The sequence below is a fragment of the Ctenopharyngodon idella genome, chromosome 5, assembly GCF_019924925.1.
Source record: "Ctenopharyngodon idella isolate HZGC_01 chromosome 5, HZGC01, whole genome shotgun sequence".
Taxonomy (NCBI): Eukaryota; Metazoa; Chordata; class Actinopteri; order Cypriniformes; family Xenocyprididae; genus Ctenopharyngodon; species Ctenopharyngodon idella.
Genome location: NC_067224.1, coordinates 4,512,937 through 4,527,580, shown reverse-complemented (window position 1 = coordinate 4,527,580; position 14,644 = coordinate 4,512,937). Strand labels below are relative to the sequence as shown.

At 37.8% G+C, this 14,644-nt stretch overlaps 1 protein-coding gene across 1 annotated transcript; it reads right to left on the bottom strand.

Annotated features, from left to right (window-relative positions):
• Positions 1 to 5,577: 5,577 nt before the first annotated feature.
• Positions 5,578 to 14,638, bottom strand: zcchc8 (zinc finger, CCHC domain containing 8). Its single transcript, XM_051892794.1, has 14 exons — positions 14,383 to 14,638; positions 13,126 to 13,168; positions 12,952 to 13,026; positions 12,754 to 12,859; positions 12,590 to 12,667; positions 12,390 to 12,493; positions 12,213 to 12,278; positions 11,970 to 12,030; positions 11,699 to 11,826; positions 10,607 to 10,743; positions 10,267 to 10,376; positions 9,900 to 9,986; positions 9,687 to 9,801; positions 5,578 to 6,828 (listed from the first exon to the last, which is right to left on the bottom strand). The coding sequence occupies exons 1-14, from the start codon at positions 14,561 to 14,563 to the stop codon at positions 5,990 to 5,992; spliced, it is 2,130 nt and encodes a 709-aa protein (XP_051748754.1). The 5' UTR covers positions 14,564 to 14,638; the 3' UTR covers positions 5,578 to 5,989.
• Between the last annotated feature and the right edge of the window lie 6 nt (positions 14,639 to 14,644).

The following is a 14,644-nucleotide window of genomic DNA, read 5'->3' as shown; positions in this document are numbered from 1 at the left end:
TGTTTCTGTTCAGATTTTCTCCAAAATGTCGGTTCATCGCAGTTAATTTACCTGAAGTAGTTTGCTCTGATTCGTTTCCGTGAAGTGCAGCAACACACGACGAGTTGAGCGCCTCACAGAAGCCCCGCCCACAGAGTGACACTGACCACTCACGAAGCCAGCATTGGAATGCATTATAGAACGTGACGTCACAATCGCATTCGGGTCTATTAAAGCACACTTTTCATATTCTTGATTAGTTTGCTGAATGTTTTCTACTGGCATTTCTTGCAGCATATTTAACATTTGAAAATGGGTTCACTCATTTCTTGTGTTAAATGTGTAGATGGTTCTGACAGTTTACACAACTGTACACCACCACAATCACACACTAATAGTGTGGAAAACCATCCACATTCAGTTGGAGGGAAGGATGTGGGTGGGAAAAAGAAGAAAGGCTCAAAAAAAGAGAAAGGCAAGAGGAAGGGAAAAAAACAATAAGACCAGCTCAAGTCAAGGTGAGAAAGAGGACCAGACATGTCCATGCTATTGGAATATGTATCATCAAAGTTCAGTTTTTTTTTATTTTGCATTATTAATAAATAATGCACAACTGTGAACTGAAAACTATAGTACAGAACTCAGAAACATACTTGACTTATAATGGAGACTACACTTTCGATGACAGATGCGTAAATGCATAAAACAGATATTAAAATGTATTACCTTAGATTTTTATTGAAGTTTGTACGCTGCCTTTACAAGTCCTAACAAGGGAAATTGCTTAAGAATAACAATTATGCCGTGTGACATTTGCCCAGTATCCAAAATTCATTGGCTGAAAATGAAGATGTTGTTAGTTGCGCTAATCTGATTGCAAATTAATATGTGTATCCAGTAATATACAGTATATGGTTATGCAATCTTTATTAATAGTATTTCATTAAAACTATCTTTTGGTTGATATCATTTCCCTCTTCAGATCAGACTTCTCAGCATGTCACCAGTACCAGTGAGCCTGAAGTCCTCCCCATTGCAGAGGAACCTGGTTATGGTCAGTGATGAGTGGAGTGATGACGTTTTCCAGGATTTAGTCGGAGATTTGTCCGATTGGAGTGCTGACGTCCTCAACTCTTTGAGCTGTGTCTTTTCAGCCTTTCATGACAATACCCTCCAAACTTCAGTCTGTGTTGCGACTGACTTGAGTGTTGACATCCCCCAAGCTACAGTCTGTGCCACATCCGACTATAAAGTTTGTGATGTGGCCGACTATAGAGCCAATGTCCCTCGAGTTCCAGTCCGTGTAGTGGCTGACTGGAGTGTGGACGTCCCCCACGTCCCAGTCTGTGCCATTTCAGACTGCAGAGTCAATGTCCCACAAGGTCCAGTCAGTACCACATCAGCTCCAGGCTTTGATGTGGCTGACTGTTGTGTGGACGTCCCTCAAGCTACAGTCTGTGCAATATCAGACTGTAGAGAGGATGTCCCTCAAGCTACGGTCTGTGCAATATCAGACTGTAGAGAGGATGTCCCTCAAGTTAAAGTCTGGGCAATATCAGACTGTAGAGAGGATGTCTCTCAAGCTTCGGTCTGTGCAATATCAGACTGTAGAGAGGATGTCCCTCAAGCTACGGTCTGTGCAATATCAGACTGTAGAGAGGATGTCCCTCAAGCTACGGTCTGTGCAATATTAGACTGTAGAGAGGATGTCCCTCAAGTTAAAGTCTGGGCAATATCAGACTGTAGAGAGAATGTCCCTCAAGCTACGGTCTGTGCAATATCAGACTGTAGAGAGAATGACCCTCAAGTTAAAGTCTGGGCGATATCAGACTGTAGTGAGGATGTCCCCCAATTTACAGTCTTTGCAATATCAGACTGTAGAGAGAATGTCCCTCAAGTTAAAGTCTGGGCAATATCAGACTGTAGAGAGGATGTCCTTCAAGCTACGGTCTGTGCAATATCAGACTGTAGAGAGAATGACCCTCAAGTTAAAGTCTGTGCAATATCAGACTGTAGAGAGAATGTCCCTCAAGCTACGGTCTGTGCAATATCAGACTGTAGAGAGGATCTCCTTCAAGCTACGGTCTGTGCAATATCAGACTGTAGAGAGAATGACCCTCAAGTTAAAGTCTGTGCAATATCAGACTGTAGAGAGAATGTCCCTCAAGCTACGGTCTGTGCAATATCAGACTGTAGAGAGGATGTTCCTCAAGTTAAAGTCTGGGCAATATCAGACTGTAGAGAGGATCTCCTTCAAGCTACGGTCTGTGCAATATCAGACTGTAGAGAGAATGACCCTCAAGTTAAAGTCTGTGCAATATCAGACTGTAGAGAGAATGTCCTTCAAGCTACGGTCTGTGCAATATCAGACTGTAGAGAGGATGTTCCTCAAGTTAAAGTCTGGGCAATATCAGACTGTAGAGAGGATGTTCCTCAAGCTACTCAATTAAAACCCTCAATTAAAATAAACAATAAGCAAGCTGTGAAATGACCATTTCCATAACAACAGCATCATTTGTATTAAAAAAAAAAAAAGTTTGGCCCTTTAAGACCCCGGTACACTCGCAAAGTTCTTTTCCGTTCTTCAAATAAGGGTAAAAACGTGTTCAAAATACAAACATCACGACACCATGCACACAACAAAAATGATAGTATGAAAAAGGAAGTTAACAAAGCATCTGATCATAGCGACGAGGATATGTTTGGACCAGTTCTGCAATTTAGCACATTCGTGTCACATTTATTTATATAGCACTTTATACAAAATATGCTATATAAAGTAAGCAGCTTTACAGTGTTAAACACAAAAAAAGTGTCAGTGTCACTTTTAATTAGAAGTACAACTTCAATTTCTACTATAAAGCGGCTCTTGAGTGTGTTCGTGTTTTAATGCGCCCCTGACCTCGACGGACTGAACAGAAGAAATGATCTGGAGATTTCCACATCAAAGAAGGCAGAGCCACAGATCACACCAACCTATTACATAATTGTCACAGACCAATAGTTTGAAGGTGTTTACCAGCTAGAGTGAATCTTTCCGAAAAGTTGGCTTTGGAAAGCTATTTGGAATTCCCAAATAAACTTCGTTTTGGCACGTCATTCGCTTTTTCAAGAAAAGTTTAACTCGAAGTTTAAAAGTTTTTTTTAACAAATATAATGAATTATTAATCATCAAGTTTTTGAGAAGTTGACATTTTACAAACTGAAATAACTTCACATAAACGTCACATAAAGGACAAATTATCTGATTTTAAAAGACTACTTATTGACCTTGACAAACATCGATGAGGATTATAAAGCTGGGATATAATATAGGATATAATATAATTTCCTGATTAGGAGAATATTTATTTATATTCATGTTAGATTGGAAGAGTTTATGAAGAGAATAGTTGTAATAAAATATTAACAGAAATTGTATTCAGGCATGTAGAGACATGACAACCATAAAAATTAAAAAAAAAAAAAAATTAAAAAAAATACTTACCTGCCTCACACATCATGCAAAAAGAAACTAAAGAATTAAGAAAACATTTTAAAAAGCAAAGAATATTAATAAAAACCAAAACGCTGCAGATTCCTTTACCCACAGACTTCCTACATAAATGTTTTAGTGCAATATTGTAAAATTCAACCACTATAAGTAGATGCGTTTCACAATTTTAATGCACTTCTCATCGGGTGGTTCTTTGCCTTCACTTCGTGCATTAAAATCGTGCAATGCACACCTAGCCATGGATTATCCAGCTTACCATGGTCACTTGCCAATACTGACAAGTTAAAGCTTTGTTGATGTTAGTAGGGTCACACGGTATACCCGTACAAGGGTAGTATCGCGATACTAAAGCTTCAAAATACTGCTGACGCCACTGTTCGTTTCAAGACTGAATCTGTGTTTTTGAACAATTCAGGAGAGTCAATGATTCAATGAGCCTTTCATTAAAACAGTCAACTGCTTCATCCCTGAATGAATCAGCCGTTTTGAACGAATCATTTAAATGATTTTGTGACGGCGGATTTAATTTTCCATTTAAAAGTTGGCCTATTCTTTTTTTTTTTTTTTTTTTTTCACCAACACTTCATATTTCTACATTCAGAAATGAATATTTAAAATGTTAATCTCATTTATGCAGTTTTGTTCACATTGACTTTATTTGGTACAATAGTTATTCTCATTAATAAAGTATTCAGAGGAGAATCTAGTCTAGTAGTTTTCGGTTACATCCACGTCTTTATGAAAATTGTCTATTTTGTAAATTGCAATTATGAATTACCACAATACTGCAATGTCTCATGATACTACTTGGTATCTAGATACTTCAGCTGGTATAGTATCGTAAGATGTGTTTATGGTGTCGCGACAACCCTAGATGTTAACAGCGAAAAATTTGACTGGAAGGGTTCATTAAAATTACTTATTTTTGTCAGCTACAACTCGAAAAGCCCAAAGTATACTTCACTTTTTGTGTGTGCGTGAGGGTCAGCGTACAGTGCCCGTGATGTGAATTTCATCATCAAAAGAGTATGCGCGTCAGATTTTTGTAACCACGCATGCTCTGTATGCGCATGTCACACATGTACATTTAATTTTTTTGCAGTAATTAGTTTATCCACAAGGTGGCAACCGTGCCCTAGGGTCGTCGATTCACAAGGTAATCAAAGTAAAACCTGCAAAAACAGAACAGACCGGAACACATGCAAGCTACAGTGACAATGGAGGCCTACGTAGATGAGAGATTGTGTGAAGAGGTTAGAAAGTACATACAGAATACAAAGATGTTTACATGGCATGTCACTCGTGGCGAGAAACTGCGCATGCGTCGAATGCCTGTGTATGCGCACAAGTCAAATGAAGTATACTTTGTAAGGCTGTGCGTTCGACTGTGCGGGTACGCATAAAAAGAAGTATACCCAGAGCTTTAGACCTAGTCTCGGTACACTTTAAATCAGACACAGAGGTAAAATAGTGCGGTAAGATTTTATTTGACTGAATTACAAAAGACAGAAAGAGAGAGATGTACGATTGTGCGCGTGAATTACGTCAGTGCAGCATCTCAACTAACTAAAGATGAAGCTGTTAGTGTAATAATTGGGCTACTTCAAAAACAGCGATGTTACCACCTCGCTGCTGAGAAATATGATGTAGTTAATTAGTAGCAAAGTCGCGGGGTAGCATTGACAATCTGTGCTCATATCTGTCCGCGCAGTGTTCCCGTATGTGTGTGTGTTTCAATGAAAGCAGCGTATTAATACAGAGCGGTGATCAAACTGACCTACCGGTGCATTACATGGTTTGAACACAAACCTTGCAACCAATCGGAATTGAGTGTTCAGACAGCCCATGGTATAAAGCAGGGATGGCTAACGTCGGTCTTGGAGAGCCACAGTCCTGCAGAGTTTTGCTCCAACCCTGATAAAAAAAACTCATCTGCCTGTTGCCTGTCTAGTAACCCTTCAGACCTTGATTAGCTTGTTCAGGTGTTTGATTAGGGTTGGAGCAAAATTCTGGCAAAACTTTGCCACACCCCTAGTATAAAGAAAAATAAAATAGATTTTGTAGAACAGACAAAGAATTGCATTAAAAAAAAACTGTAAAAATTAAAGTGCAATGATTTAATTTTACTACCAAGTTCAAGTTAAAAACTTTTAATCGAGTGAGAATTCTTAAGAAATTTAAGCTGAAAAGATATTCACAATAAATTACAAAGGTAATCTATGGCGGGCATACAAATGAGCATGCCAAGAGACGTAGCAATAACTGAAATTACAGAAAGCTGAACAGGAAACATAACAATTAAAAAACAAAAAAATTGCGCACAGATCAAGTACCCACAATCAGTTAATATTCAGGTACAAATCAAATGTAACCTTTTTGTGTTTTTAAAAATCACACGATAGCAGTAAAAATATCCAAAGCACCAAAGTAAAACTACATACAAAAGGACTGTAGTAAGAGGAAAAAAACAATGCTTATTGTCCACAGGTGAGCAGTAAAAACAGACGACTTCGATTATTTCTTGTTTTTTGCCTGATTTCTTGGAGAGCCTTTTAGTAAATCTCGAATCTTGAGGTAAACCCCCGTTGCTTCAGCAACCTCTGTAAACTCAGGAGTGTCCTCAAAAGGAATTATTCCCGCAGCAAATCTGCTACGGTGTGGGACGAAAGCTACTTTATTTATGACAGGTTCCTCCGTGTCATCAGCCACTTGAGCGTTCGACTCTTGTGTGCTTATCTGCGGAGAGGCTGAAGTTCCATTTGTTGCATCATGATTACTGTTTTCCTCGTAAATTTCATCCAGGACGATAATATCACTCAAGTCGATCGTGTTTTCATTAATTGAATGTTTTTCCTGTCCTTCACAGGTTGTTTTTTCTATGGTCTCATCCTCACAGTTAGTTACTGGATCAGCAGGTGAAGATGGTGTGCTCTTGATTTCATAGGCATGACTCGAGTCCTCCATCTTTTCTCCTTCTTCCTCGGTGTCAAGCCTAAGCGAAGTGACGACACTGGGGGAACTTGGGACGGGGGTCTCAGAAGCTCCTGCTTCAGAATCACTGTTGGTTGTAGTATCTGCCTTCTCAAGGGCAGCCCAAAGAAGCCTTTGCTGCTCCTCTAGTTCTTCCAGAGACAGCCCATCTTCTGACTCTTCCCCCTCCATCATCCCCCTAACTTGGGTGGATGGAGAATAACTTGTAGGTGGAGTTGCTGGTGGAGTTCCCTTAGGGACTGGAGGTGTGGTTGGAGGCGTTCCCAGCGGTAAAGGCGGAGGAACGCTCATGGACGAAGTACCAGGAGGGAGTGGTGGGTGGAACTGGAAACCATCAGGTCTCATTTGAGGCACGTCATGATCTGTAGAAGGACGAAAACTAAATCGTCATGATTTTCTTACACGATAATGAAGTATTCAGGACAAAACTATAGACCCTGACACATTTAAAACGTGCCATCAAACAAGTGCTAATGAAATGTCACTGTTATGGTCAATATGGTCAATTTCTGCCCTACAAAATCATTGGCAGAAATGGTGACATTTCATTAACACTTCTCTGTTGGCATGTTTGTCCCAAATGACACACTATACTGGGTTGACAATTCTCATATTTAATGGATCTTCCTTTTATGGAAGCTTGATTCTGCCATGAAATAAAAAATAAAGATAATTGCGACTTCTCTCACAATTCTGATGTTTTCCGTGCAATTGCGAGTTTATCTTACAATTCTGACTTTTTTTCTCAGAAGTCCGAGATATAAAGTCAGAATTGCGTGATGTAAACTCACAATTGCGAGAAAAAGCCAGAATTGCTTTATAACTCGCAATTCTAACTTTATATCACGCAATTCTGACTTTTTCCCCCTCACAATTCTGTCTCAGAATTGTGAGATATAAACTCGCAATTGTGTTATAACGTCCAATTGTGAGGGAAAAAAGACTTACTTTTTTTCTCAGAATTGCGAGTTTACATCCCACAATTCTGACTTAACTCGCAATTACATGTTATAGTAAGAATTGCGAGATATACACACATTTCTAAGAAAAAAGTCAGAATTGTGAGTTTATATCATGCAATTCTGATTTTATAGCTTGCAATTGTGTTTATATCTCACAATTCTGAGGAAAAGTGTCAGAATTGCATGATAAAAACTCACAATTGTGAGAAAATCAGAATTGCGCCCTTATATCTTGTTTCTCTAAATTCAGATTACGCAAACTCTGATCAACATGCAAATTCCAAATATTGCTATATATCTTAATTATTTTTAACATGTATTCATTACTTCCATTAGCTCATTGTTTCTACCTTAAATTAATTTGCTAACAGTGACTGTAAATTAAATTGCCTAAATTATTTATATTGTTAGCTAACTGCGTGATTATATGTACATTTCTGAAATTACATAATTTGGACACAGTCAACTCTGATAACAGACTACTCTAAATTGTAATGTTGACATGCAAAGCGGTATACAAATAAATGTGAATTGAAATTCTGAGAAAAAAAAAGGTCAGAATTGTGAGATAAAAAGTCAGAATTACCTTTTTTATTTTATTTTTTATTTAGTGGTGGAAACAAGCTTTCATATCATTTTGATGAACCGAGATCTATTTAATCAATGTTTTTTTTTTTTTGTTCCGTTGATGCGTGAACTTCTCTAAATATTATTTGTAGCATGCCTACCATCCAATAATTGCAATAAGCTTTGTGCTTTGTTACTTCTGATATGAAACAAAATCTGTGCTTTTAAAGTCTGTCTTTTTATAACAAAATTCAAACAACTAATATTGTTTTGATGCTCTTTAATAAAGGGTGACAGATTGCTGTAGCACCTCAGTTCAATCGAAGGGGCAGCTCAGAGCGCACGTAAACCCACGTAAACCTCTTCTGCTTTACTACTTGTTACAGCACGAAATAAACATGAATGAACATCAGAAGGTATGTTGAAAGATACAGTACAGTTAACTGAAATGTATCATGTCTCTTGTAATCGCTCAGTGTTTCTACTGTGGAAAGACGTCAATAAAACAGCTTGTAAACAATGTCACATAACTACACTTACCTCAGGAAAACCATTCAATGTCCATAAACTCATTTCATATTCGTTATATTTTTATGGTGTGTTCACACTTGGCAGGTTTGGTTCGATTAAAACAAACTCTGGTGCGACTGCTCTGTTCATAAGTGCGGTTCATAACTGTGGACTCACAAGCGGACCAAGACCCCTGAAAGATGGGTCTCGGTCCGCTTAAAACAAACTCTGGTGCGGTTTGACTGAAATATGAATGCAACATGGACCAAAGACATCTAAATGAACCAAAAACAGGATGTCACCAGATGCGATACTAAAAAGGACAGAACACTGAAGCATACCTTTTCTCGTCATAGGAGGTAAGTTGCTAATTACAGTTCTGTACAGGTGTCAGAAACGCTGTCTCCTTGCAGATCTTTGTTTGTGTGCAACGGAGAACTTCCTGAAGCTGTTTTGACTATTTTACACATTTTATAAACTCTTCACGAGTTCTCGGCTGGTCAAAATGCCATCATACTTACACACATACAGCCCAGAAAACAGCATTATTTTGGAATTTGGATTTTCGTTAAGTTCCATCGCAAAATACGTGGGGTTTTTTTATATCTTTAGGTTCAGTCTTAAAAATGACAGTGTGAATGCTAAGCAAACCAGAACTAAATTTATTATTTTCTTTTTTTTTGGTCCGGACCAAAAGAACCGAACTACAAGTGTGAACACACCCTTACTCATCTTGTTGTCTTCATTATTTAATGTATGTTTTAATAAAAATGTCATGAAAAGAAGTTATTACAGCCACCGTTTAAATGTTTATATTTTAACACCAAATTAGAGTAGAAACATAATTATATCATTAAAAAGTTGATATAGAACTGCCATATGTGCAATTTAAATGATTAAATGAGATATACAACTTCATTTCCACTTGAGTGTTAATCTCATTTAATCTCATTAAATAAATGAGATTAAGTGGTTATCGAAAGTATTTTCAGGCTAGGTTTTCGACTAAATGAAAACTTTAATTTCTGTGTTTCTGTTAAAAAAAATTCATTATACTGCATGTAACATTTCAAAAAACACAAGTAAATAGATTTACAGTAAAGATGTCATGTCAAGTATGCATCCCAGAACAATCTGTGCTCATAAATCCTACAGAGTCTAAGAAAGTCAAAGCCGTGTACCTGACTCTATCTCCATATCCGATGCCTGGTGTGTTTGCTCTGAATTAGATCTCCATTTCTTTGTCTTCTGGGGTGTTGATTCAGACTCATGACGCCTCTTACTGCAGCTGGTGGCCTGCTGGGCACATATGGAGGTTATAAATTCCTTGGGAAATATCAATAAAGGCAATAAAATAGAAAAATATACAAAAATATATTGAAAAGGGTTTTTACCGTTGGAAAGGTACTGCTTAAAAAAGCAGCAAAATTTTGCTTCCATTGCTGAGGTTGCATTGGAATGGAACCGAATGACCTGTAATCCTGTATATTGAAGGAGAAATAAAACAAGGGTTTGTTGGATTTCAATAGAACAGGAGAACTGATAGAGGGAAAACAGGTTTTTTCAGATGGAGCAGCACTGAGCACCAAGTGAACAGACTTTCCTTGAAGGGAACTTTGACCAAGTTCACAGCGCGACCCCCGCGTATGAGAACATTTAGACTTCTATGCTTGGGTGTAGTGGGTGGTTGCAAAGCACATTATGTGAATTAAATATTACGTGTGTTTGTCAGTACAAACACACGAGTGTATGTACACTTACATCTCTTATGTTGGGTGGTATAGAGACATTGAAGCCAGGAAAGTCAACCAGCTTGGAGACATCATAAGAGATCTTTTGGCTGGGGTTATTTTCATCTCCATCATTTGATCCTTGCAAAGAAAAGTTAACAAATCAATGGCAGTATAGTTCTATTTAAAACACACTATCCTTCTTTAATCACACTTCTGAAAGGTAAAGCCCTTGCTCATGTGGTCAGCTCAGCTGCAACAAAGCCCTCAAGTAAGAAAACCCTTAAAATATCCACACAATGATGGGGTTTCTTAACCTAAGAGATATGTTGCTAACACTGGCCATTATAAGATACCAGACTCACTCTTACCATCATAGAGCATCAGGCCTGAGTTTTCCATTTCTGCCTCTTTTAACCAGCCAGGCGGGTAACCGAGCTCCCTCATGCGATAGATGAATGGAGGAAGGGTGTTTGTGGTAATCCCAAGAGCATCAAGGAGGTCTTGACTACACAAAGACAACATAAACTGCATATCATCTGAGTTGACTTTCAGAAAAATGACATTTATATTTGGGGAAAAAAAATATGGGTGGAAAGGCAGAATGCATTTATGTTATCAGTATAGGAGTCAATTGTAGGGTTGTCAAAAGTACCGACTTGGTGAAATGTTACAAATGTGACGATACCAGTATTTCCCCCTAGCATTTTTAGCGGATTCTTAAACACCTCTGATTGGCCACTGTCTTCACTCGTTCAACAGATTTGTCTGTGATTGGCTACAATGATCAACGCTTCAAAAACATGTTGTAAATAGATATCTTTTCTCTTCATCAATCACAGATACACACGGGGGTGTTTGAAAAACCTAATATATCCGCTGATAGACACCTGCTTTCAAAATGCTCCCATGTGTAGCTCGGTGAAGAGCATCAAAGATGTCTATTTACAACATGTTTTTGAAGCGTTGATCACTGTAGCCAATCACAGACATATCTGTTGAGTGAGTGAAGACAGTGGCCAATCAGAGGTGTTTAAGAATCCGCTCAACAGATACATCGACTTGTAGACGAGCCTGTATAATTCACACTTCCACTTCTTTTCTGGCTCAAACATATATGGCTGAATTAAACCAACATTTCCACTTGCCATTGCGTAGCGTTTGCTACAGTTGACAGAGCGGATCAAGCAGTCCGAGCAGGTGTGTCTGAGTGGAGGTGGGGACTAATTTGCATATTCATGAGCCCACGAATACTAAATGAATCAAGGGTGTAGAGTTACATTCAAGCTATTTTAAGGCATGAAGATATTATTGTCACAGGAAAAAAAAACGTTTAAAGATTTAATTTTCCCCAAATTATTGACTGCAGGGAGAGGGAGACTTGCCTTATTTGAAAACTAAAAAATTTGTGAAAACAGAAAAAAAAAAACATGCAAAAACTGACACTTCATAAGATGGCTGACCTCATTATTCCCGGCTTGTACTTTGCAAATCGCTCCTCAACTTCTTCTGCGTGGTAGCGTTGGTTGCTCTGATTGCTGTTCTGTGAAAACTCCTTTCTTTTTTCATTGATACGAGCCATATCTTTGGGCTTAAACAGTAAAAATGAAAAGGTTTAAAAGGCTCGGAAGTTTGATTTATAACTATGCGTCTTGCGTCAATTTCAAAGCATAATAATGTAAGTGTGAATATGAATATAGTACAGATATATTGTCAGTAATTAAAGAGAAAGACCTCCGGACAGTCTCGCAGTTGATGGCCCTCAGAACAGCAGTTAAAACAGCATGGTTTAGGTCTGGAAAGACAACAAGCGCACTTCAATTCCTCAACCAGAAAAGCAAATCAGACATAAAAATACAGATGCCAATCTAAAACAATACTGATTTGCACAGCAAGTCTTGTAAAGACAAGCACCAGTCTTGCAATCCCATAAAAATATCAATATCCAAAAGCTGCGATTGTAAACTCTTGCCATACCTTTTCTCCTTTATCTGCACCTCTTGGCCCTCGAGGGCAATGATCTGGCCAAAGATCTGCTGATATCTTTGCAAAAAATCATTCAGGATGTACACAGACGTGTAAAATAGAGTAAAAGCATTATCTAGATTATAAAAAGCACAGCAAGTATAAGCTGGCTATAAACTTTTAGGATACTTGGGAACTTCCCATCCCTCAGTCAGTTGGGGGTTTTCATTCAGCAGCGGCTGGCCAAGTTTATCAACACAGAAGTTGGTGAAGTATAAAACGCTCCCTATTATCTACAAACCAAAAACAAGTTTGATATGTAGTAGTTTCAATAGTCTACTAATTGAATATGAGTAATGTATGCGGTGTCACTGGTTTGTAGAACTCACACTGAAAGCATTTTTTATATGTTTGGAGTCACTGGAAGTCTTCGCTTTATAGCTCTCCTCCATGACGAAACTTGAATGCTACAGACAAGGAAAAAAACAGAATTATTGCTTTCTGATGGAGACTATTGTATTAAATTTCTTGTCCAGTGATATTAGAGATGTACATGTGGGTTGACATGAAGAGCAGAGCCTTCTTTATCATTGTTACACTCATGTAGGTGTTTCTGGACAAGACAGTAGATGAAGTCTTCAATTTCTTTCCGACACTGCCTAAACACACACACAAAAAGCATCTCTCAACAAAACTACCATTTTGAAAAAAATGAAACATTAAATTCAAAGATGATGCAGAAAGTACCTACTTGGAAATGATGCTGTTTCCATAATTAACCTGACAAAGTGGCCCATCGGTTTTGGAATCTGCTATTTTTATACCTCTGGAATAAAAATGACCATTGAATCAATAAATCAATAACTGCAAATGCCCAGTTTAACTGTATATTGAAATAGAGTGCAAATAATTACTATTCACTCACGTAGGACGACTTAATATGTTCAACTTTCTCTTCAGTTCCTCATGTGGATCATAATTAAGGTACAAAATTCAACACTCAATATAAAAGACAGACAACAAGCAGTGAAAAAAGATCAAAACAAAGATAGTAGACAGTAGAGGTACACAATATATTGGTAGCATATTATCAGTCAGTATTAGCATTTTTCATCCGTTTGATTAGGCTAATATTGAAAGTAGATAACACAAGAATTTATTTATTCCAGTGAACCATTTTTCTGTATTGAAAATTCTGTCATTAATTACTCACCCTCATGTCGTTCCAAACCCGTAAGACATTTGTTCATCTTAGGAACACAAATTAAGATCTTTTTAATGAAATCTGAGAGTTTTCTATCCCTCCTTTGATGCAACTGCCACTTTCAAACCTCAGAAAGGTAGTAAAGACATCATTAAAGTAATCCATGTGACTCCAGTGGTTTAACCTCAATTTTATGAAGCAATGCAAGTGCTTTGTTTGCGAAAAAAAATAAAAACAATAATAATAATAAAAAAATTAACCACTTTATTTACAAAATATTAATCTCCAACACGCTACAATGTCTGCTCTCGCATCAACACAACACGTATGCATCATGGTACTCTCATGAACAAGTGTTGGAGATTAATATTTTGTAAATAAAGTGGTAAATTATGATTTTTTGGCGTGAACAAAGCACTCGCATTGCTTCATAAAACTGAGGTTAATCCACATGAATTACTTTAATGATGTCTTTAGTGCCTTTCTGGGGAATGAAAGTGGTAGTTGCGTAGACTGTCAATGAAGGGACAGAAAGCTCTCAGATTTTAGAAGATTACAGAAAAAGTTACTAAATATTCTTTGTACATTATCAGTCTTGACGCCTTATGTCACTTGCAGAATGTGAAATGGTAGATTTAGGAGTTTTAGTGTGCCTTTTCTAAGAAAAAAATAATCAAAATAGCATAGTTATAATATCGATTATTGGCCATAACAAAATAAAAATCTGCTGTCGGTTCAAACTTAATAATACTTTCATCGTAACTGAACTAAACATAACTGATCTGCACAAATGTCAAAATTTTTCCCACTCTACATTGCCTTTTAACGTCTGATAAACACAATCAGAAGTACAATAATAGATACAGCTATATTCAGTAATACAACTATATTCAACAAGCGAGTTGAGCAGTCAAATATATTTCAGCAGAAAATGAGAAAGCCAGCGCGCTCACTGGATGAAGCACTGATGAAGGATATTCTCTGCGTTCAGACGCTCTATTGTTTCTTCGCACACTTCTAATGTCTGGCGAAGCTCCCGGAGTCGATCTGAACTCTCACCCTCTTCATCATCACCTTCATCTATCATACGAATGTGCGCTGGCGCTTTCTCTTCGAATTGGTCGAACAATTCCGAATCTCCAAAATCCACCGCAGCCATGTTTGATGACCACAATTCGCGTCCGGTTCGAAGGGCAAATCCTACAACTCTCTGACGCTTGACTGTTGATTGGCTAGAGAC